The sequence below is a fragment of the Sceloporus occidentalis genome, unplaced genomic scaffold (assembly GCF_023333645.1).
Source record: "Sceloporus occidentalis isolate IW3139 unplaced genomic scaffold, rSceOcc1.0.p SCAF_109, whole genome shotgun sequence".
Lineage (NCBI taxonomy): Eukaryota > Metazoa > Chordata > Lepidosauria > Squamata > Phrynosomatidae > Sceloporus > Sceloporus occidentalis.
This window is the reverse complement of record NW_028317089.1, coordinates 2,416,502-2,441,588: the sequence shown is the minus strand read 5'-3', so window position 1 is coordinate 2,441,588 and position 25,087 is coordinate 2,416,502. Positions and strand designations below refer to the sequence as shown.

Here is a 25,087-nt window from a genome sequence, read left to right as displayed (position 1 = left end):
CAATTTAATTGGTTGCTATGGTGACTGCTCCACATGGGGGATTAAGGGGTTAACATTGGCAATAACTCAACCAAAGTACAGGTTTCATCCCACTGGTCCAAATTAGATTTTTTTTTAACCTAAAAATACTAAGAAAAAGACCAATGCCGTTTTTAAACATGCTTCAGCAGGATTTTAATTCAATGTACAGTTTTTGTTCTGAACTCTATTTGCTAGACGATCCAGAAATGACTTCAGTAGTAGCAAATCATTTTAAACAAATACCCTTATACTTTCCACCATCACCACGATATATATACACACGTAATGCAGACATCTTTAGAGCATATTTAGCACAGCGGGAGTGAAAATGTATATATAAAATGACACGAACGCCGTGAAAGCGCAGCGCCTTCCACCTTCACAAGTCTACAAGTTTCATGAAATCAAAAGAAAAATACTTGTGGTATTAAAGCCTGAACAGCGACGTCCAGGGCCGATTCACCTTCACGATACAGTGTGTGACTTATTGCATCCCCCTCCATCCGCACACAGCAATCATCCTTTTCGTTCATTCAGTCGCATCGCCATATTTGCCACCATTCAGCCGCATCGCCATATTTGCCACCATTCAGCCGCATCGCCATATCCCCCACCATTCAGCCGCCACCTACAGAAACCTTCACAGCATCAGCCATTTGTCTTCAACTATTTTCTACGGATCTGCCAGCTATTCATTCGCTTTGTAGATGTTTCATGAGCTAAAGAAGCAAAGTGACGAGACATCATAAAGCGGGATATTTGAACCCCGCACACAGGTCTGTTTATTATATATTAACTGCTTTAACGAAGGTGCCGGTGACCGTATATAATAAACGCATATCCCTTCACAGTGACTGCTGCCTCCCCGCTTCACAGTTATAGCCCCACGTCATCTATTTGAACCATACAGAGGCTTGAGCTATGCTCAGCTTCTTAAACCGAGTGACATTTAACCCCTTGTGTGGTAACAAGGCAGGCTCCATTCTCGTACGAAAACTTTTTAAAATGTAAACTTACTGTTTGGAAAAAAAAAAAACACTTTTTCAGCTTTTGGAATATAGCGCGGGTACGTTAAACAATACCAAAAATACGCAGCGATACAAAAGAAAGCTCAAGCGGGTTGGACTGCGCGAAAAACAGTCCATTTCTCCAAATCCTCCATTCCAACAATCCCTTCCTATATTTACACGTGCTTCGTCCAAACTCCGGCAGAATAAGCTGCATTTACTAAACGTCTACTCACACCCGGCCATTCACGCTCACATACCGGTCCCTCCGACATACAAATCCCTCAAACCGCGACCCTTCGCTGTGAGAGAAGCGGGAACCCTTTTTCCAACCGCGCAGAGCATCTCAAAAGCGAAAAGAAATGAAAATCGGTTCCCTGCCTAATGGGTGTGATTGTTGGGTACCCACTCCTACTACTCACAGGCATTATGACAAGCAGGCAGAGGAATATTTGTGCCAAGCGTCCCTATTTACATGGGGGGGGGTCTCCAGTGGTACCGGGGGATTAACCCTAAACAGAATATGGGGGGGGGGCAGGGGGACGCAAGAGTCCAATTGCCTTCCGTGAAACGCGGCGCACGGAGTAGCCTTTGAGAAGAATTCGACTCGCACAGTGGAACCGCCGCAGGTTCGCCGACGATCGGGACAGACGGAGGGGAGAGACTTCAGTGATAAAGCTTTGAAATGCAGTCCTTTAAGCACCTTCAGTATCCTGATGAAATGTCTTCAGCGAGCGCGGGTCGGACGCGTACTTCCCGGCGTGACCCCCCGGGACACACGGCCCGCCGCATGTTTCAGGCAAGAGTCCTCTGCCGGGGCTTTATCCGCGGATACAGCTGAAAGGGAATATTAAAGAGTAGATTTAGTATACAGAGTAGGTGCGCCGGGGGGGGGAGGGACTCGGGAAGAAGATGAAAAGTCCTACCCCTAGTAGGTTTTTTGGAACGTAGCCTTCTTTGTCGTTGAGTCGCGCCCACCACCAGTCCGTTTCCGCGTCGTCCTTGCGTCTGAGAACGGCGACGGCATCCCCCTCGCGGAACGTCAGCTCGTCGCCGTTCTGGGCCTCGTAGTCCCACAAGCCGTACACCAGACCTTTGTTCATGACTCCGAGCTTCTCCTGAACGCCTGTCGGTGAGAATGGTTTATTACAGACAGCTTAGGAATGATGTCCCCGATTTAAAGGGACCCTCCAGCCGTCACGCACTTTGAAGCCGTGAGGTCCCCTTACATTTTAGGATTGTTTTGCCCCCAATTATCCTTTTCCCCACCAACCAAGCTAAATGCCGCGCAGGAGACGTGTTTTGGCTCAGACGGGGGTCTGTGTGTATATGTGGAAAGGGCCACCATAGATGCCAATGGAAGCACTTTCCTGCAACCGACGGACTGCTTCAAGCAGCCAATCGGTGGCAAGAATAGTCCACGGAGGAGGAGGAGGGCAGCCACGTGTGTAGCGCGTTATTTCATTGGTTACCGTATAAGAACTGCGAGCACTGGATGTATCCCTCTTCCATCTCCTCGCACTTGTCGGCTGCCGTTTCGATGTCGCTTATGGTTGTGGCGAAAATGGCCGCCCCGCACTCCACCAGCATCTTGCAGAGGTGCACGCTGTTACAAGACGCCGCGCAGTGTAAAGGGGTCCTGATAAAGAAAAGGGACAGGTCTTACGCGTTATTTACGACAACCTGGAACGTCGCCTCCGCTAGAATCACTGAAAGACGGCGCTTACCACCCGTCGCTGTCGGCTGCGTTGACGTTGACCCCAAAGTCGAGCAGGAACTTGACGATATGGTGGTGCCCGGCGCACACTGCGTTATGTAGAGGAGTGATCCCCTCATCGTTAGGTTTACTGGGGTCTTCAACCTGGTAGATACAACGTAACGGAAAATAAACATTTCCCATCCCATAGAGTGCCTCCGGGAGACACGGCTCCGGTAACGTCAGCTAACGGGCATCTTCCCCACGTTGGCCAAATATTCTTTTACCTCGTATGTTATATTTTTGGGGATATTACGTATATATTTATAACGCGCGTTCAGTAACTCCATAGGATCCCACCTGCCCCCCCCGGGGTCGTACCTCATATATGATTCTCTGGACCAGGTCGAACTCCCCTTCTAACGAGGCATCGAGCAGCAGAGCCAGCGGGTTGAACTTCACTCTCAGCCCGTGTCCGGTCCGCTCGGAATTCGGCTTCTTCAGGATCGTTCGTTTAACCTGTTGCTGGGACAGGGAATTTAAAATGTTAACGTTACCGGCACTGATGGACACAACGGAGTTAAAATGACATTATTAATATGAAATTCGGGCAAAGGCTATACAGCCACGTTAATTGGTTTTATCGAGTTAATCAAATACAAACATTTTGGGTCAAATCTCTGTAGATAAATTCGGTTACTGGCAGCTCTTTATACAGCCTAGTCCCCAAAATTACATTTATACAAATTAGCTCAATAGCAGCCAATCACATGTAAGCTACAAAAACATGAGTGTTCCCATAGCATGCATGTGATTGGCTGCTGCGACTCCATTTCATTTCAATGGAAGTTCTACTGAGCATGTGCAAGAAGTGTACTAAGGTATGCTCCCTGCTTTCAGTAGAGGCAGCCGGGGAGGACTTAAATGACAAAGAACTACAATAACTAAAGGATGTCTGGACTGTAAAACGTATCCCAATATATACCAAACATAAAAATAGGGCCGTTATAAGCAAGTCCCCCTATATTTCCCCAACGATATGCTTATCACTGAACCCAGCTGCCTGGTGAATGTGTCGGGGGCGCACGCGACCTCCATAACCCGGCAAAAACACCATTTGGAGCCGACAGCCATAAACATGTATCCCGACAGACGTCTCTACTCACAGGGGCGGGTGCCGGGGGCGCCGGGGTTTCCTCTTTCACAGGAGACGCGGCTTCCAGTACCGGGCTTGGGGTCTTGGGGTCGTTCGGAGGGATAACCGCTGGATTGTTGTTGTTGTTGTCTTCGGTGGTTTCCGATATCTGGCTCATGGTTTCACCGATCAGTTCTTCAGTGATAGGAGAGCAGAGTTTGTTATCGTTATCATCGGGTGGGATCAGGGGTTCGGGGACGGGGGGCACAACCGCCGGCTGAACCGCCTCTTCCACATTGCCGTTGGTGTTTCCGTTGCTAACGTCAGCCATAATCCCAACAAAGTCTTGGGAGCCGCCCTGCTGGTAGAACGGCGCAGTCTCTATTCCTCCGGCCAGCGTGTTGAAGCGCTGGTAGAGCAGCTTCTGGATGTTCGGCCCGCTTGGACCTTCCGGCTCGGTTATGGAGCTTCGTTTCTTTAAAGGTCTCGGAGCGTTGGCCAGTTTCCTCCTCAGAGCCTCCAGGTCGGCGTCGCTCTGATATCTCATCGGCGAGTGGACTATCGGCGTCAGCTTGGTGGGACTCAAAGGACGTGGGATGTTTTCCACGCCGCCGCTGTTTTCACCGGACGGCGGCGCCGACTCCCCTTCATGCTCTTTATCGGCGGCGTCGCCCTGAAGGGGTGAGGCGTTGGGTGGCCCTGATCCGTGCAAGAAAGGTACCGGCGAGGAATTAGACGATCCGGGCTGCACCACGGGCTTCCCGTACACTGGGGGAAAGAACACGCGGGGTATTTAGAAAAGCACCCCAAAAAAATGTAAAGTTGGGTAAAACTTTCCCTGCGTTATAAAGAAATGGCAAAAATCAGCGCTTTCCTCCCTGTAGGACTCCCGGGGCAAAACATTGTGTCGCTATTATGTCACACGCATCATGACGCGTTCATCATGACATAAGCAGCGTCAAGGGAAGTAAGAGCCGCCGGCACAATATTTTAGGGCAAAAATCTTTTTTTTTTTATGAAAAGACCAAGAGGTTTGTTAACGTAACAAAGCAGCTTCCCGTTAATTGCGCATTCGGAAGCATTTTTAACAAAACCGTTTAATAAAATAATAAAGCAAAGGTTCAGCTCACAGCTCTATGACCTCATAATGACCCGGCACGCACGGCGGGGGGGGTGGGGGTCTCACCTGCTTTCACAGACTTGTTCAGGGTGTTATAGACCGCTTGCTGGTAGCTCTTTGGAGGCGCCGATTGCTGAAGGTACATGGAGTAAATGGAGCTCGAATTCACCGTCTGCGGACCTTTCCTGGGGGACTGCGGCCTCGCGCCCTTCTCCGCTAGGAACGGTCTAATGGCCACGGTGAGCGGAGGGTCGGGCCTGCTGTCCGTCCCAGGGAAGAGGGGCGAGGACGAGGGTTGGTACGTGGGGCTGGGGGGCACGGAGATTCTTTGCTGGATCTGCTGAGAGGAGCCGGGGGGATGGACGTTGCTCGGCGTAGGAAGCGGCAGCGGCCTCGTACGTGCCGTCTGGCCCGGACCAGGTCTCGGCAAGCTTCCATCCTTCCTCCTCTCCAGAGAGTTGGTGGCACCGAGGGGCAGCGGGGGCTGGTACACACCATAGCCGTGGGGCAACGTTTTACTTAACCCTGCGGCCGCTGGTGGGAGCTTCCCGGTATCCGCTGCCTATGAACGAATATTGAAAATGAATAAAACGCTTAATATCGATAACATGCCTGAAAATCAGCCGAAAACCTGAAGCAACCCAAGGGACGTTAAAAAAAAAAAAAATCTCACCAGTTTATCAGGGGGTCCGGGGGCAGAAGGCACAGGCTGAGTGGAAATGGCTCCAGCTTTAAACGGTGGGTCCGCGGCGGGCTCCTTCCGGTCCGACGGGCTCAGATAAGGCGGCTTCGCCCCAGATCCGGCACCTTGCTTCAGTGTCGGCCAGCTGGCATCGTTAGCTTGAAATGAAGAAAGGGGGGTTTAAATATTCAACAACATAATGATGAGGGGGGGGGGGTTAAAAAAAAATATATATCAATCAAGAAAAGGAACAGTGACGGTTTCATGATAATGACTGTTATTTATTACCCAGCCTGATTATTTTCACTGAATTATCCTCAAACCCGAACCAATATTTTATATGCATGAAAACCAGAAAAAATATACTTCTTTAGAACAAAAATAAAAAGAAAAGGATTTACTCCCCTTAAGCATAAAAGAAAAGCGTTGGGAAAGAGGAACGTTAACAGAGACCGAGAGATTCATGATTTCCGAGGGCTTTTTAAATAAATGTTTTCAATTTAAAATTTTAAAAAAATCAGCGAAACAGAACACACAATAAAACAAAACAATTCAATGAGATTATTTTCAATAATAATAATAATTCAATCATTTAAAGAGCCCTAGGATCACAGGCTTTAGTATCAAACTAGAGTGTAAGCTCTTTGGAGCAGGGCCAAACCTTTTGGGGGTGTCTCTAGCACGGCAGCTGCTGTGGACTGCATATCCCATCATGCTCGGTGCCTGCTATCTTTGTTATACGTCACTTACAGCAGCCATCCAGCTGCCAAAGAACATTAACCGAGCAACGCAGCAGAGAAAATAAACTCTGATGCTATGGCAACAAAGCCTCTCAGCCTATAAGTAAAAACCAATCTGTGATTTAAACACAATTAAGGCTGGAAGATGTAAGAAATGTCCGAGTTCTATATAGTAGAACCTCAGGATTTGTTCTTTATGTCTAATATAATGATGAATATGACAGTCGGTACACGAGGTCGGCGGGCGACCAAAAACCGTTAATAGTTACGCGGGTCCGATAAAACATTCCGGATTCAGAGCGGCCGGGTCTAATTCTTTAATCTGTGACGGCCCAAAAAAAAAAAAAAATACCGCAAGGAGAAAAAGTTCATTAATCTGCCAAATAAAACGACTTGACGTGGGGATTGATTTCGAGGCATTTTAATGAGAAATAATAATTGCTTCAGTTAAACGGCAGATAATTAGAACACGTTCTAGAACTATTCTCTGCCGAGCGAGGCACGCGGGTCATAGTTTGGGTTTTTGGGATGCGGAAGGGACCGAACTTTGTTTCTGCTTTGAATAAGTTTATCTCCCGCTACAGGAAGCGGGGGCTCCTAAACAATATGGCTGCCCCTAGGCTGTCCAACTCATTGCGGGGTAATTAATGCCTCTAAGCCGGCATCCAGAGCCGCTGACGTGGGCTCCGGCGCAAGAGGTCATCATCAAGGAGTAGGGCTCCTCAACCATCATTTGGTTCCTTTAATATGTCATTATACGGTCCTACGGATGAACAGACCAGAGGGGGTCTCCTATTGTAGAGCTGTAATTGGACATGCGCAACAAAACCAGCAACGCTTAGGTGCTTCTTCTTAGGTGGATCCCGTATATGTAACCAGGGACTGGATAATACTGGAGATGTTGCCGCGTGTAGAATTATATAGCCTCGTCTATTATCACAGATCAAGATCTGCCAGAAGCGACCGACTTGTAAAACCCAAAGGTCTTCATCTTGGAATTCGAAGATAAGGCTAGTACAGGGGCGTCCAACCTGCGGCCCTCCAGCTGCGGCAGGACTACATCTCCCATCCTCCTCAGCCAGTCCCTTAGCTGAAAGAGCATTATGGGAAATGTAGTCCTGCAGCAGCTGGAGGGCCGCAGGTTGGACGCCCCTGGGCTGGTATAGAAAAGTGAAAATATGGTTGAAATTTATGGCCCATCTGCCAACAGTCTTTGCTTTTACCGACCACCGGCTTCGACCAAAACATCCGTAATAATAAACGGTTCACGAGGGAAACAATTAACGGGGCGAGCGGAATCCTTTCCAAACATTTTACTCTTAGATAGAAAACAACCCCCCCAAAATTCAATATCAGCTCTTAGTGGAAACGCTAACATTGATTGTATTTGAAGAGGTTTTTTTGCTGGATGTAGACGATTTGCTCTAGGAGTATATGAGACGGAACAACATTTTTTTAGTCTCACGGTAAAAATAGATACTTTCTGTTTTAACGCGTGAAAAGTACCCCGAAACACAACTTTCACCCCCCCCACCCCCGCCCCGGACCTCCAACTCTTTACCGAAGCCACGGAGCGAGTAACAAAGCGTCTGCGGGCGGCCCGATGTGAAACTTTCCTACAGAAGCTCTCCAGAGTTGGGTCAGAACTTTTACTACTTTATTTTCTAGGCAGGACTAATAGTTTCTCCTAAACAGACTCACGGTGCGGGGCGTCAGAGCCAGCAGGTGCCGGATGGATGAGACCGCGATGAGAAGGCCGCAGAGAAGGAGAAGAAGCGGGAGACGACAGCATAGGATCCGCTATGACGTCTAAATGGGAAATCTTCCAGGCGCCTGGAGATTTTTTCGCGCACCCACTGTCTGCCTCTACCGGAGGAGGAGGACAACATGGCGGAGCGGAAAACACCCAGAGATCGGGGAAGAGAAACAAATAAAAGGGGGAAGAACACAAAGAGGATCAAACGGACCGAGAGACACGGAGGAGCAGAAACAAAACGACAAGCATGATGATGAGAGAGAATAGTAAACGTAAGTAAACATGCTAAGGGAGGGAGCACGGATAGAAACATCATGGAGGAACATAAAACATGATGGTGGATGATGGCCGACACACTTTACACATTACAAGGGCCTCCTTTTTTGAAGCACAATGCGTTGGCTGTCAGGCCTCTACTCGTATAACCCAGTTTGGGCTACCATGACGCAGCATTTACAGGCGTGTTACCCCAGGTGTGGGCAACTACACGGCCCTCCGGGTTCACTTCCCAAAAGTGATGGAGGACGATAGGAGTTGTGGTAGGAAAACAGCGGAGGACCTGTCATCACACGAGGACGAGGTATCGGAGATCTTGGAGAGCTTCTTCAGCTTAATAAATACATACTACATCCCCAATGCCCCCCCAAAAAACACTAAGAATTGCCCAAGGAGATGAAAATACCGGCTGAACCAAATTATAGAAAAATACATTCAAATGTGGCTGTTTTAGGTGATTTGGTGCTCACTGTTTGATCCTATTTTATAAAAACTGAGCCTACCGGATTTGGAACGAGCGTGCGTCCCGCTGGCGGCCAGAGACAGGGACTGCGGCTTCACCGGATCGGCCGGTAGGGTATAATTTGCAGAGCTTGGAACCTGTATGTACGGCCCCACCGCCGCTACCCTTCCAGACGCAGATAACGTAGACTGAGGAGACGGCGTCCCGTTGATGCGATTTAACTGTAAAAGAAAGATAAACGTGACAGCGAATCGTCTTAACCGGAACTGGAGGGACGAACGCCAGCCCGTGGGACAATGATGAGTGGCCCACCAACACCAGAGGACCTCTGTTGGTCAAGGTCTATACGAAGAGGGGGCACAAGGTGGGACATCCAACGTCCCAGAGACGCGGGCAGCAGGAGGGGTAAATGATTGCACGTAAAATAAAAACTCAGGAGGCTTGGCCCCTTTCTTGATAATCTTACGGGAATGTTTTCTTTTTGACGTGCCTCAACTTTTTTCTTGTAGAGACGTTCGCGGAGCTCGTTGATCCGCTTGTCCATTATGGCGACCTCCGTGTTGCGCTTGTTCAGCAGGTCCTTCTGCTGCTGGAGCTTCGTGTTCTGCTCTTGGTTGAGACGATTTCGGATCTAAATAAACCGTAGTAAATATCGAGCGTCACTCATTTACCAAGGACAAGGTAGCTTCCGCACCGCATGGGGGCAACACTGGTAAACAACCAGGGCAAGACAACCTGAACCAACCAACAATAACCAGGATAATATAATTATTATTATTAATAATAACGCAGATCCTGGGGGCAGGGAGGTTAATACCGCGGCTCCCAAGGTTGGATCTGTTTCATCCGTTATGAATTCCTTTGCATTACGGCTCTCCGCTCTGTTGTATATAATAAACTACCCTGAAGGCGTCTCCGGTTCTCGCTGGAAGTTTAGCCTTGAAAATAGAGACTCTACGAGTTACGTTAAACATCCCGCTCTGGGGAGGCGAAAAGCTAGCTTGGGGTCATAAGAGTGCAAAACCCTGCAAACGCCACGGCTTCAGGCCACTGGCCACGGGCCACGGAACACCCAGCAGCCGGCTCTGAAAGGGTCCCAAAATGGTGAAATACGTTAAAGACGTGCGGAGCCCGATGCGAAACGGAATAATGAGTGGATTTTCATTCCCCTAAAGCTACTAAAGTATAAAAAAAAAAACTATAATTTCACTAATAACCCAGAGAATTGCAAACAAACGAACCCCTTAAGGGGGATAACTCAACGTTTCTTTATTTTAATTGCCTGCCAGCAGCTTCTGTAAAATGCCGGGGGCGGTCAGCCGTTTAGCGAGGGGAGCCCTTCCGGAGACACAACCCCCCCCCCCCCCGCTCAGCAGGCTCTCACCTGTAGCTCCTGATACAGCTTTTTGAGCTCGAGCGCTGCCGGTCCGGTCATCTGCCCGTTGTAAGCCTGGAACCCGTTCAGCTTTCCCTTGCGGAGCTCTTCCAGCTGCTGCGTGAGCTGCTCCACCTTTAGCACGGCCGCCTGCAACTCCTGCTGCTTCTCGTGAAACATGTCGGTGATGTGCTCTATCTCAGTGGCTGGTGAATAAAACAAACAGATAACGGCTTCCTTAATAAACAGCTTTCACGGCATTTACGCTCAAAACGGTTTCATAGAGAGAGCTCTCCTGCCGTCGCTGAACTACAACTCCCGTGCCCCTCGGCAAGCCCAAAGCCAGCCGCAGGCGTACTCCCTACCTCCGCTTACATCCTAACACTTCCGGAATATTTCACGACGTTCGGGAATTTCACACGTTCCCGAAGACGCGTCGAGATTTAAAAAAGAAAAAAAAAAAAAATATTTGGAGAAAAAACAAAAACAATAGAAAACTCCCCCCAAAAAAAGGAAAAACCGTGTTCTCAAAAAAAAATAATATATATTATATTTAAAAATAATATAAAATAATAATATTTTATACATAAGAAAGTGCAGTAAAGACGAATAGAACTGAAGGAAAATAAGAACTCTGTACATAGTTTTTTTGATGCCCTTTAACTCTATTGGCTGCGACAGACGAGGATTCCTATTGGTGAAACCACCAAGGACCAGGATATATAAATATATATTAGATATATTATTAGTCGCATAAACATGTTTTTGTTAACAGCGTTTTGTGTGTTTCTTTAACACATTAAGAATAAGCGTCTCTAGCAAGGATCCGATCACGGAGGAAGACCCTCACGTGGCGCATGTTCTGGTTTCTGGAACCTACACAGGTTGCCGTTGATGACTTTGCTGTAGTCCACCTGTCCTCTCATGGCACGGATCTTCTTCAGCTTGCTCTCCTGCGTCTCCACTCGCTCCTTAAGCTTCTGAAGCTTTTCGCTCTCGGAGATCGTCTGCTGCTGGCGGCGTTCCTGCTGCTTCAGATAACGCAGCCGCTGCTCCTGCCAACCCAAGGAGAAGGCGGAAAAAAGGAGAAGAGAAGAGGAGAAAAAAAGGAGAAGAGGAGAAAAAAGAAGAAGAGGAGAAGAGGAGAAAAAAGGAGAAGAGGAGAAAAAAGGAGAAGAGGAGAAAAAAGAAGAAGAGGAGAAGAGGAGAAAAAAGGAGAAGAGGAGAAAAAAGGAGAAGAGGAGAAAAAAAGGAGAAGAGGAGAAGAGGAAAAAAAATTAGGAAGAGGAGAAAAAAGAGAAGAGGAGAAAAAAGGAGAAGAGAAGAGGAAAAAAGATTAGGAAGAGGAAGGCCATTTCCATGATTACCCCCACTGTGGGGGGGGGGGGGGTTAGGACACACGGAAGATAACAATAGCTCTGTAAACACGGATCCCCGCACATCTGTGCCGCTTATTTCCTTACAGACAGACGCCCTCTTCCTGAGACAAAACGTCTCCCTGATGTCTAATTCTAAGCCTCCAAAAGTAAACGACGAGAGGCAGATGGAGGCTGTCGGGGAGACAATGAAGAGAAGCGGCTCCAAAACAGGCGGCAAAGAAACTCTTATTCCTGATAAAAGCACCGCAGACCAGGGGGCTCCGTGTCACTTTATTCATACAAGAAATTATAATCCTACGAGGAGACGAGTCCAAAGCCGCCGGCTCGAGGTCCGGAACAAACAAGCTCTGAATAAATGATATTTTCCGGCTCTTATGGAGCTTTCGCTAAACTCTACAGACATTTAAAAGGTTCCCGGTATAATAATACTAATAATGCACAATAATAATAACACAAAAAAAAAAAAATGCTAAAGAAAAATACATAATAAAATTACTAATAAATTATAACTAAAAATACATAATAAAATAATACTAAATACTACTACTAATGCAGAATAAAAATGCTAATACTACTAATACACAATAATAATACTATAAATAAAAATGCTAAAGAAAAAAAAAAATGCTAATACATAATAAAATAAATACTAATAATAATACTAATAAATCATACTAACTTATAAAATAAATACTAATACACAATAATAATATTAATACTAATAAAAAAAATTGCTACATAAAAATACATAATAACGATAATACTAACAATAAATAAAAATGCTAAATAACGATAATAAATAATAATAAGATATGCAGAACGTCTCCGTCTCGTTATTTTACCTTTGCCACCAACATCTGCTGCTGGTTCTCGATCTGCTGCTGCTGCCGGCCGGCCATGTCCTGGAGCTCTGTGAGCGTCAGCTCCACGCGAGGGTTCCCGACCTACACGGAACAGACACACGGAACACGTAAGCAACGAGGAGCTGACCCGGGAACCACAAAGCCGCAGCACAGCGTCCCAGACACCAAGTAAACAGCGCTCTCCGTACAGACATAAATAACACGGGTATCCACGCCAAAACAGAACATCGTACGGAACCGCGTCTCCTCCCTATTGGATCCAGAGCACCGTTTACCGGGCGAGGGCCAGATTAAAGCGTTCAGCACCAGACCCCCCCATCTCCAGAAACAGATTCTGGACGGAGTCCAAACACGCGCTTCTGGGACGGAGCATTGTTTACAGGATAGAAAACACTTAAGACAAAATGATCTTAATGCGTAAAGCTTGGAGGAAAGAGGATACGACCCGTTATACTGCGCCGCACACTATGACGGCGCCATATAGATCAAACAATGAATGAATCTAAGACAAGGCCAACGAGTCTTTACAGCGTGGCTATGGATGATTAAATGTAAAATACATTGAAGGAATACACGGTAACAGGCCACCGGCGCACGGAGAGTTAAACAAAGAGATATTTATTAAAACATTAAATTATCGTATAACAAATCGATAAACAACGAGGATTTCCTTACTGTGCCAAATCCGCCAGTCGTGGCGCGAAACGCGCTTCCAAAGGCGACCAAGGACAGAAAACATGTTGGATTCCACATGACGTAGACTACAACTCCCATCATGCAGCCAAATACACACACGAGCCAAACACTGCCTATCCTGAAACATCGCGTTTTCTACAGCAGGCGGGTCGACGGCATCTTGTATTAAGGCTGCCGTGGACTACAATGCCCATCATGCAGCCAAATACACGCGAGTCAGCTGCTGAAGAACATTTATTAACAAAAACGTACCAATCCTGAAAGTCAATGAGCGGCCGAAGCGCCAGGAGATCCTTTTAACCCCTCAGGTGCTGCAGACGGGGGCGCTCGGATCCGCCCCGGGGAGCAAGAGGTTAAGATATAATAAGAGCCAAGCGGGGTAATAACCTGTAACTTGACGCAGAGCGCGCCAAACCCCGGCTAGAGAGAAACCCGGCAACGAGCGACTGCCGACGCCACGCACACCCGGCACACGGCAAACATTCATTTGTCTGGCGGAACGAGCCTCGGCTCCCAGAAATAAATATCCCGGTATAAACCCTTTCATTGCCAGAGGGCTGTGTGATCTCATGGCTCACGGTCCGCGGAGTCGCCGGCGGGGGGCGCTGTTCTCATACAGGGGGGGATCATCGGTGCTGGATTGTGGCAATCGGGGGACCGGAAGCTCTACTGGGTTTGGGGGGCTGTGCCAGTGTTCTGCCGTCAGCAGAGACTCCCCGGAGAGAAGACGCGCTAAAAAGAGCAGGAGATGGGGCTGACTGAGCAACATGGGAGTTTAACTAACATTTTGATTCAAACCAACAACTAATTGGAAAATCACACAGGGGGGTGGGGGGGATGAATTGGGAAGCCACAGAATCTGGAGACCCACAATGTGCTGCCAACACGAGAGCTCATGGGGAGAATGGGGGTCTCACGTGCCCGGGGGGGGGGGGGGGGCAGCAGTCAGGATTATACGCCTTTACAAACCATTGAAACAATGCCGTTTACAGAAAGCCGCGGATCGTTCGATCAACACGAGAGATAAAATCATCACCAATCCGCTCGCTGCGGACAGAAACTGCCGGAGCTCCGATTATTTATCTTTAAGCAAGAAAAACAAAATAATCTACATATAGAGAAAAAGTGACATCTCGGCAATCTACACGCACAGCACAAAAATTATATATATATATATATACACACACATTATACACATACATACATACACACACATTATACACATACATACATTATACACATACATACATTATACATACACACACATTATACACATACATACATATATGCACATTATACACATACATACATTATACACATACATACATTATACATACACACACATTATACACATACATACATTATACACATACATACATTATACATACACACACATACACATACATACATATATGCACATTATACACATACATACATTATACACATACATACATTATACATACACACACATTATACACATACATACATATATGCACATTATACACATACATACATATATGCACATTATACACATACATACATTATACACATACATACATTATACATACACACACATTATACACATACATACATACACACACATTATACACATACATACATATATGCACATTATACACATACATACATTATACACATACATACATTATACATACACACACATTATACACATACATACATATATGCACATTATACACATACATACATATATGCACATTATACACATACATACATTATACACATACATACATTATACATACACACACATTATACACATACATACATATATGCACATTATACACATACATACATTATACACATACATACATTATACATACATATATGCACATTATACACACGGCTGGTCCACGGTTTGGGGTCACAGGACTGTTTTTCATGGAAAATTAGAAAATTTATGTCTGTAACATAATCTCAAAAGGGTTTTCTGACGATCAATCGGCCTTTTAAACTTAAACTTGGATCAGCGAACACAACGTGCCGTTGGAACCCAGGAGTGATGGGAGTGATAAAGGGCCGTTGGAACCCAGGAGTGATGGGAGTGATAAAGGGCCATTGGAACACAGGAGTGATGGGAGTGATAAAGGGCCGTTGGAACCCAGGAGTGATGGGAGTGATAAAGGGCCATTGGAACACAGGAGTGATGGGAGTGATAACGGGCTGTTAGAACCCAGGAGTGATGGGAGTGATAAAGGGACATTGGAACACAGGAGTGATGGGAGTGATAAAGGGACATTGGGACACGGGAGTGATGGGAGTGATAAAGGGACATTGGGACACGGGAGTGATAAAGGGACATTGGGACCTGGGAGTGATGGGAGTGTCACATGACAAAAATTATTAAACCAAGGCAAAATATGACATGAGTAAATCAAATCATTTTGGGGGGAACGGTTTGGGCCGTTAGTAGAATTGAGGTCTCTGAAGCTGAATATCGCTACAAAAAGGTTCACTTCTACAGGAGGTGGAACGGCACCTTTAATCGGCACGTCTGCCGCCCGAGAAGCTGCCCACAGGGTTTGTCTTTGGCCGTTTATGTCCAAATACTTTATTTAACCTTAAAACAAAAACACGCCGAGAAGTGTAATTTGGCGAGTGCGGCCGCGAAGGTCTGGAGATTGCTGTGCAGACGGGAAATTGTAGGATGTCGGAGAGTTTTGCTGAACGTGCGGATTTACCGCGGCGAACAAAACCGTCAACAAGTTAACAAAACAACAACACGGAGAGGAGAAGAGCTTAAAAACTAGAGGGGCGGAGACTTGGATGGAACGTAAGGGGGCTTTACTTTACTGAGAGGGTGGTAGATACGTGGAACAGCCTCCCAGCAGAAGTGGCAGAGGTTTATTCACTGAGGGAATTTAAACATGCTCCTCACCCTGGAAATCCACAATAAAAAAACCAAACTCTCTTTTAATCCCTATTTATATATATTATTATTATATATATATACACACAAAGGAATACTTTATCAACAGCGGCCCCGGCGACCGCACACCCGACAAAAAAAAAATAAAAAATAGTGATCATTAATAAATGTCTTTAGTACCTCAGCGCCGCTCTCCCAGGTGACCGCGCATGCACACACTCTCACCCGGCTGCCGTCACACGCGAACTCCTCAACCGTTTCCAAGCGCGTTACCTCCATATCCATACGCTATGTATACCCGACCGACAAATCACATCGCGCTCGGCCGAGGGACTATTATCTCCGCAGCTCCAACTCTCAGCCGACGAGGGAACTAAAGTTCTGTTTTCCGGGACGCGGTTCTGTCGGATGCCGTATTTGAATGCCGCCTGTCCCCAGATCCGCAGCCAGCGAATGGAAAAGGCTAGTGGATTTTGCCAGGGGGCAAATAACTAATCATAGCCAGATCGGCCCGGCTGTCAACTACCATCAGCGTGATGCCTCGAGACTCCCACATTCACAGAGGAACCATAGAGACAGATAATCGACGGCACATCGGCCCCCATCCGGCCCCCGTCTAGTCTGCCCGTTTCTCCTGCTGTAAAGACTCAGACCTTAATCAGTCGTTGGTCTCGTCTTAGATTCAGGAGCCGTATGTCTACCCCGTGCATGTTTAAAATCCTCTCACTGTATTATCCTCTACCACTTCTGCTGGGAGGCTGTTCCACTTATCTACCACTCTCAGTAAACGGAATGGCACCCCAGGAGTTAATAACTCTACAGGGGGTCTGACACGGTGAAACGGGGTACCTCGTTAACCCACCGAAGGTACTATCTGCAATCCCCCCCGGCATCCGCTGAAAGGGTTCCGGCCCCAGGGGCCACCGTTCCCAAGAACATCCAAAAATAAAAGATTGATCACTTGTCTGTAAATAAACAGAAACTCTTCAGTAACCGATAGACGCGGCCCCCGTTTCCACGACCTTGGTGTGTCCTTCAGGACTCGGCTACAATCTAGAATGAAAGGACGGAGCCGAGGCGGAATAAATCCTGTAACGCAAACGATTGGGTCGGAGGAAAGACAGTTTATTGTCTGCCAGGCTGTGGCAGGTGACGGCAGGTCCTGAGTGGGATTACGGCGAGTGGAAGCGGAGGGCTCAGCTGCGATGGAGCCTCATCGGTTATAATACCTCCTCCTAGATTCCATGCGTCGGACGACACAAGGACGTCCCGCGCAGCTACGTTCTCAGCTACTTTTACTATTTCTTAACATTACAAAGAATTACGTTTATTTCAAAGGAGGAGAAATCTTAGAAGAAGAGGTCATAAACTAAGTTATATGTAAGTGGAAGAACCACCCAGCAGAAGTGGTAGAGGCTTATACAGTGAGGGATTTAAACATGCATAGGATACGCCGTTTGGCCCTTTATCACTCCCATCACTCCTGTGTTCCAATGACCCTTTATCACTCTCATCGCTCCTGTGTTCCAATGGCCCTTTATCACTCCCATCGCTCCTGTGTTCCAATGGCCCTTTATCACTCCCATCACTCCTGTGTTCCAATGGGCCTTTATCACTCCCATCACTCCTGTGTTCCAATGGGCCTTTATCACTCCCATCACTCCTGGGTTCCAATGGCCCTTTATCACTCCCATCATTCCTATGTTCCAATGGCCCTTTATCACTCCCATCACTCCTGTGTTCCAGTGGCCCTTTATCACTCCCATCACTCCTGTGTTCCAATGGCCCTTTATCACTCCCATCACTCCTATGTTCCAATGGCCCTTTATCACTCCCCTCACTCCTGGGTTCTGATGGCCCTTTATCACTCCCATCACTCCTATGTTCCAATGGCCCTTTATCACTCCCCTCACTCCTGGGTTCTGATGGCCCTTTATCACTCCCATCACTCCTGTGTTCCAATGGCACATTGTGTTTGCTGATCCAAGTTTAAGTTCAAAGGCTAATATTATGTAATTATGTTACAGGGAGACATTTCTTGTGACCCCCAAAACCGTTGAAGGGTAACGTGCGTCTTTTCTGAGAAATTCTGAAGGAATTACATGCAATAAACACGCTCCGACACGCAGCTATTTTCTTTGGATAATCAGTTGCTTCGCTTCACTACGTTGGTATCAAACGGGCCATTAATTAAAAAAAATCCTGCCGACGCAAAAAAAAAAAAATAATAATAATAATAATAATTTGAGAAAACATTCCAAGCTTGTGATGAGAAGCACTCCCTGCGCTCCATCGGCGGGCGATACATTCCTGGCCGGGGGAGCGACGGATTCTCATGAAGCCGCCGCACCTTTTAACTTCAAAGATGAACTGTTCATAAACGTCTGCACTTGTGCACGTTCTTCGCTGGCTCGGGCAGGGCTGTCCATATCATTCCTCGAGGGCCGAAAAGAAAGCGATCCCGGCTGTCCTTCTAAAATAACCATCTACACAGAAGGGTGTCTTATGCCTCCGTATCACGCTAGTTACACCGCATTACTATTTATTGATTTATATAGCTCCATCATATTCCGCGGCGCTGCACAACGTGGTAAACGGGAGATTAAGTAGTTGATAATCTGATTAACAGAAACAAGAGGCAAGAAGGGCCCGGCTCAAAGAGCTTACGATCTAGAGCGGGTCACATCCACTCATGGCACGCATATAGTTTAACACGTATGTGATAAGAATATTTTGCAGGTAGATTCAGAAAACCCCCCAAAAATACCCATCAAAAAGAAAAAAGAAAAACACACACAATAAAAAAATGACTATTATCTGATGCTTTTGAAAAATGCAAAAAATGAAAAAAAAACTCATAAAAATAATCAGAAATGAATATTTCCCTTACAAGCAGGATATTCCTCTGCGCACCGAAACCTAATTATTAAATTAATGTTATTTCTAAAAAGCCATAAAAGGTTTTGTTTTTTTAAAACATACCCCGTTTTCCAGCCGTTTTTCCCCAGGGACCCCATTTCTTTGGTTTGCGGTTTGCCGGGTTCCTGGAAGGATAAAACAATAGATTTTCAGAAAAACATTTTCATTTTTAATTCATTTTATTTCTGTCACAGCTGAACGGGGGAACGAAAATCACCGATTGGTAGCATTAAAATGATTTAAGTTTAAGATGAACCAATCAGCAACGATCAGCAACTTAATGCAGCAGAGATAACGAAGAGGAACCGTCTCCATCACAGCACTTAGCAGAACGGAACCCGTTATAAAGGTTAAATAGGAGCCGGGATCGGTGGCAGCCTGTGGCAAAGCCAGCATCACCTAATCTAAAAGGGGAGGAATAATCACACGGGTTTTGAGAACAGGAGGTTACGATGACCCCTCGTACCTCGTATACGTAAGGTGGCCTTCTAGTATGAATACATATATATAATTTTCATCTATATGCGCATCATCACTATTATAAGAAAATAAGCCTCAAAATACCCCAAAAGAGTGCCGGGGCAGTCTAAAAAAACCGACAGATTCCACAGCTTTCCGGGCCAATGGGGCATTATGGCAGATTGTAGCCCCCTAGGTGAGAAACGTGAATATGGACCCTCCGTCACTATGTAACCGGCGAATTCCCACGCGGCCTCGCAGAGGTCACTCACCCGGCTCCGCGCTCTCGGCCGGGAACTCCTCGTGACGGAGGAAGAACTTCACCTCTTCTCTGCGCGGACCCCACTTCTGCAGGTGCTCAAACATCAGTTGATCCAAGGGCAGCGGGCGCTCTGAACGGACAAGAAACCAACGGCCAGGATTAGAACGGGACACGCGTTTCACCGAGACAGCGCTAAACACAAGAGACTCCAGCGGAAAATAATCATCTTAATGTTACAACGTTCTGATCCCATTCATGAGAAATAAAAATCTCTTTGTGTTAGAATTTCCATACGGGACAGAATGGGGGAGGGGGAGTGCACCCGACACCCAACGCATTTATCCACCACCTTCTCAGAAAACTAAACTCCCTTCCCTTCCGTCCGACCCTCTAGTGTTAGATCACGGCTTCTTGTTCTAACGTGTCTCCTCCTTTATAACAAACATCCCCTCCTGTACTTTGTTAAATCCCTTTAAATAATTTTTAAAAAGTTACATTTCCCCCCCCCCCAAGAGTTTCCCCGCACAACGAAGAGATTACACAGAAAACTAGACAATGAATAGAAGCCATGGAATGTTTCCACGTTTACAGCAACACTAAGTCACTAACAAGCCAAACGTGACCTTGAAAGAACGCTTCGTGATACCAGAGGAGCGGAGACGCGTTACATGCGCGGCTTCATTAAACCAGCTCGGCATGCTGGCAACTTAAAAAAATATATATATACATAAAAAAAAAAATCTAGGGAAAAATACACATATACATATTAAAAAATCTAGGGAAAAATATATAACAAATAAATCTAGGAGAAAAAATATAAAAAATATAGGGGGGGAAAAAATGTATTAAAAAATATAGGGGGGGAAATATATAATAAAAAATATAGGGAAAAAGATGTTTCTAAATATATTCAGCTGTGTGATGTTAGTTGACTGGAAAGAAAATGTCATTAATGACCTTGCGGACAGCTGCCTCGCGCAGATGTTACCAGCTGTCAGGACGAGCTCAGTGACAGAGCCGCAAACATTATTTATTAAAGAAAAAATCCCCCACGAGGATAAATCATCTGGATTCAAAAGGGGCTGAAAAAAATAGTATTATATATTTTTTTTTTATTTTTTTTTATTATTTATTTATTTTTTATTTTATTTTTATTTTTAAATGATTTATTTTTTGGTGTGTAAAGGATGCTGTCAGGAAGCAGACTAACATTCTCATAATCCATGAGTGCGTTAATTCATCCCGGCATCCGACATCTGGAAGCAGACGCCTTGAGCTTCAACAAACTTTATAAAAAAAAAAAAAAATTAAAATAAAAAAAAAATTAAAAAAACAAAACAATAAATGCCTCCAGAGAGGGTTTGGAATCTGCATTCTGCATAAAGCGTCCCCTCGTTCCAGAGCCAACAGAGCAAGGAATTCGATTCAGTTACATTATTATGCTATTTAAAACAGAAAATAAATCACCGAACTAGAAATAATGCACCCTCGCCCAAAAAATATGTTACATTTTATCTAATGGTTTAAAAATAAATACAATGTGACTAGTTCTGTTGTGTGGGGGGTTTTGTTTTTTTTCCGGGTTGTTTAGCGGCTTATCAACATTTTAATTTACCTTCTCAATTTGCCAAATACATGGAGTATATAACCAACACTTTGAACAAAAAAATAAAATAAATACAAAAGATATTATTCATATAATAAAAAATACAAAACAAAAATTATAATTTATTATACATTTAATAAAAAACAGTAAAATACAAAACTATTATTCATATAATAAATTCTTAAAATTATAATTATTCATTTAACGCAAAAAAATATATAATTTATTATACCTTTAATAAAAAAAATAGAGTGTTATTCATATAATAAATTCTTAACAATTCAAATATAATTATTAATGAAAAAATATGCAAATAACTATTTTTTTTTTTTAACAGAGGCATCATATTCCGTAAAAAAAGACGACGCCAGATGCATGCTGGATTTTATGTTATAAGCAAAAGAAAATGTTATCTGCGCAAGAATTAATGCAATTTTTTTTTTTCTGAAACTTAAAAACTCTAAAGCATTAACCTTTGGTGTGCCGAGTCCTTACCGTTCCCACGCCAAACTTCGGCGAGGTGACACGCTCCTTCGCCCGGCTCTTTGCAAAATTCCACCACGTCCCTGCATGTCGTCTCCGGGCTGATCGGGACCTCCGTCAGGATCTGCTCGTTGTTACTCAGGAACACGGTTAATATAGTCTGCCAAAAAAAAGCGACACCAAAAAAAAAAAGTATTATTAAAATTCCATTTTATTAGCATTAATATCCAAAATGTTTTGGTTTTAGGAATCCCGGGTTAAGCGCATCGAAACACACGCAAGCATCACTTTTAAAAGGCTTCTTTCTGCTGCTATGGCAACAAAACAAATAAACCTATCAACATGACTGTTGGTTGGTATTCAGCATTTCCCTTAGAAACTGTGCTTAATGATGTCATATCGTCATAATGATTCCTCATCAGGCTTTGGACATTTAAACATAGAATCTGCCGGCAGATCAGCCCCATTTGGCCCCTTCTAGTCTGCCTGTTTTTCCTGCCTTCTCATCCTAAAGCGGTTTATAAAAAAGGTGGAACAGCCCCTTTACTAAGGACGGTAGAGCAATAAGCTATAAGACGTCTAATAAACACATTATATCACGTGTGAATATATCACGCGTCCGTTTGGACGGTTCGTTCTTGATGAAAGTGGAAACGCAAGCCGTAACGGTGCGAGTCCGCCGGCGCGGGGATAATTCGGGATGGAGAAGTAGGTCACCGGCGATGCCTTTTCATGCGTCGGGAATCCGCACGTAGCTCTAACATGCCGTTCGGCACTCAGTAACTCTTTCAGCGCCAGAGGCGGATGAGCGCAGTCCCGCAGGGGTTAAGAAAATCCGTACGGAATTCACAAGCCGGGGAGAAGTCTTCCTAATCAGAAAGTGTTTTACCGGCAGCCGGGAAGGAGATAAGGAGGAGAGAGACCCCCATGGAACAGATACTTTGTCTCCTTTCAACTCAATGACACATTTCAAGCTTCGGAAGTAGATACATTGAATCTGCCGGCAGATCGGCCCTATCCGGCCCACCTTCCAGTCGCCCGTTTCTCCTGCTGTAAAGACTCAGACCTTAATCAGTCGTTGGTCTCGTCTCAGATTCAGGAGCCGTATGTCCAACCCATACATATTTAATACCCTCACTGTATTACCCCCTAGCACTTCTGCTGGGAGGCTGTTCCACTTATCTACCACTCAGTAAAGTAAAACTTCCTTACATTCCATCTAAGCCTCTGTTCTCTGGCCTCTAAAATGTTTTTCTCCTTTGAAACAAACCCCCCTTCTGTTCTTTGTCAAATCCTTTTATGTATTTAAATGTTTCCGGTACACGCGTTCTCTCCTCCGAGCCGTATGTACCGAGACCCCCGTTTCCGGACACGCCCAACAGTCATCACCCCCGGGATGAATAAACTAAACGAGTCCCTAACAGTCTCCGCGCCGTTAAAGAGATCAGCCGTTCCAGAAAAGGTAAAGCATCCCGGCGTGTCCGGGGTATAGGATTCCTAAACAATACTAGCACACCCCAACTGGGAGGTTACTCCAAGCATCCACTACTTCAGAAAAACAACTCCAGCCACGATACATCACACAGAGCAAAAAGATAGAAAACAAAAAAAAAATAAAAAAATATTGTATAAGATATATATTTGTGTATTTTATTCCCCCCCCCCCCCCCAACATTCGAAAATACGAAAATAGAACCGGGACATATTTCAGAAACTCTCCGGTTCGTTCTTCCTTTCAAAAGATAATTTTTTTAAATTGAAATAAATCAGAAAATGTGCTGAAAAATCCAAAAAGCTGCAACCCAAAAAACCCACAAACTTGAGATTATTGCTTCTGTATTTTCTTCGTCCCGACAAACTGCCGATAAGTCGATTTATTTATTCCCGCAGAAAAACGATAAATGATTAAACAAATTCATAAAATAATAAAAATACATTTAAAAAAAAAATTAATAAAAAAATACATTAAAAAAATACATTTAAAAATGTTTTTAAAAAAAATGTAAAAAAAAATAAAATAAAAAGCAGGGACGTTGTCATTGGCCATCGTAGAACGCAGCGGTTCTCTTAGCCTGTAGCTCCCTACCTTCTTCCGAGTCGTCTTCTCCTTCTTCCGGTTAAAGGGCTTTGATCCGACTCCCGGCAGGGGTTTGTCTTTGGGTTTATTGAGAAGACTTTTCAGGATCATTGAGAAAAAATTCTTCATGTAGCCGAATAAATTGGGAAGTTCATGGCAGGGAATCGGGGAGGAAAAAAAAATAAAATCGTAGCTTCGGAAAAGGGACCCTCAGAGTGGAGGAGGCATGAAGGCCGCTGGGCAGGCTGACTGCTGGCGTGTGGAGAAGGGGCCGAGCGGTGATAAGAAGCAGCAGGGACGTTAAACAGGCCCGGGACGTGACAGCTACTAGATACTGAGCATCACCGCTCGCCTAATTAGGCAAAGAAGAACGAGGAGGAAAAAATACTGCCAGACCTGCTCCCTGATTCGCTACTGAAGCCATCTAACACAGAACCCGCCAGCAGATCGGCCCCATTCGGCCCCCGTCTAATCTGCCCTGCCGGAAAAACTCAGACCTTAATCAGTCGTTGGTCTCGTCTTAGATTCAGGAGCCGTATGCCTGCCCCATACATGATTAATACCCTCACTGTATTACCCTCTACCACCTCTGCTGGGAGGCTGTTCCACTTAGCGCCTTTCAATAAATTGAGCATTAGAAACATCAGAAATAGTACTAACAATTTCTACAAGTGACTCAGTAACGGGGCATTTTTACGTAAATAGTTTTCTCGAGGACGCGTTCAGCTTTATTCTTAAAACTCACACAAGCCTTTAATTAAATTAAATTAACTAAAACTCCACGTAGTTTGTAAAATTCATGGAGCGATTTGCTGTTGACAGACAGAGGGGGGAGATAACAATGGGGAGGAATAACCTTGGAGCTCATGAAAACAGGAAGTCTTATAATGGAGCGAATATGGTAAATCCCATTGGTGTAAGGAGATCCTGACAGATCCCCCCCCCGCAGGCGGCAGCTCTGTAGGGCGGAGGAGGGGATCGTACGGTGGGAGAAGCGTATAGCGGCGGATAAGCCCAACTCTCCAGGCAGCGCGGGACAAATAACGAACGCAAAAAACAAACGCGTTAACGTGAGAAGAAAACGGGAAAAGTCTGCAAACGGGAGATACTGCGTGCAAATGTAAAGATCAAACGGTCCTGTCCCAGGATAAAAAATTCACGGCTACCGGA

General features: G+C 45.3%; 1 protein-coding gene across 1 annotated transcript; it reads right to left on the bottom strand.

Moving 5' to 3' along the window:
- Nucleotides 1-1,823: 1,823 nt before the first annotated feature.
- On the bottom strand, nt 1,824-24,046 carry LOC149283195 (apoptosis-stimulating of p53 protein 1-like). The gene is made up of 18 exons (XM_089497875.1): nt 23,927-24,046; nt 21,853-22,000; nt 19,762-19,881; nt 19,094-19,155; nt 12,493-12,594; nt 11,152-11,326; nt 10,281-10,477; nt 9,363-9,527; nt 8,937-9,117; nt 8,103-8,267; nt 5,653-5,819; nt 5,046-5,541; nt 3,891-4,627; nt 3,106-3,249; nt 2,756-2,889; nt 2,501-2,667; nt 1,955-2,154; nt 1,824-1,865 (listed from the first exon to the last, which is right to left on the bottom strand). The coding sequence occupies exons 1-18, from the start codon at nt 24,044-24,046 to the stop codon at nt 1,824-1,826; spliced, it is 3,522 nt and encodes a 1,173-aa protein (XP_089354001.1).
- Between the last annotated feature and the right edge of the window lie 1,041 nt (nt 24,047-25,087).

Coding starts and splice junctions, on each gene's coding strand:
- LOC149283195 (XM_089497875.1), bottom strand. CDS start 24,046: ATGAAGAATTTTTTCTCAATGATCCTGAAAAGTCTTCTCAATAAACCC. Junction 4,628..5,045: donor GAACAAGTCTGTGAAAGCAG/GTGAGACCCCCA, acceptor TCTTTCCCCCAG/TGTACGGGAAGCCCGTGGTG. Junction 1,866..1,954: donor TTCCAAAAAACCTACTAGGG/GTAGGACTTTTC, acceptor ATTCCCTTTCAG/CTGTATCCGCGGATAAAGCC.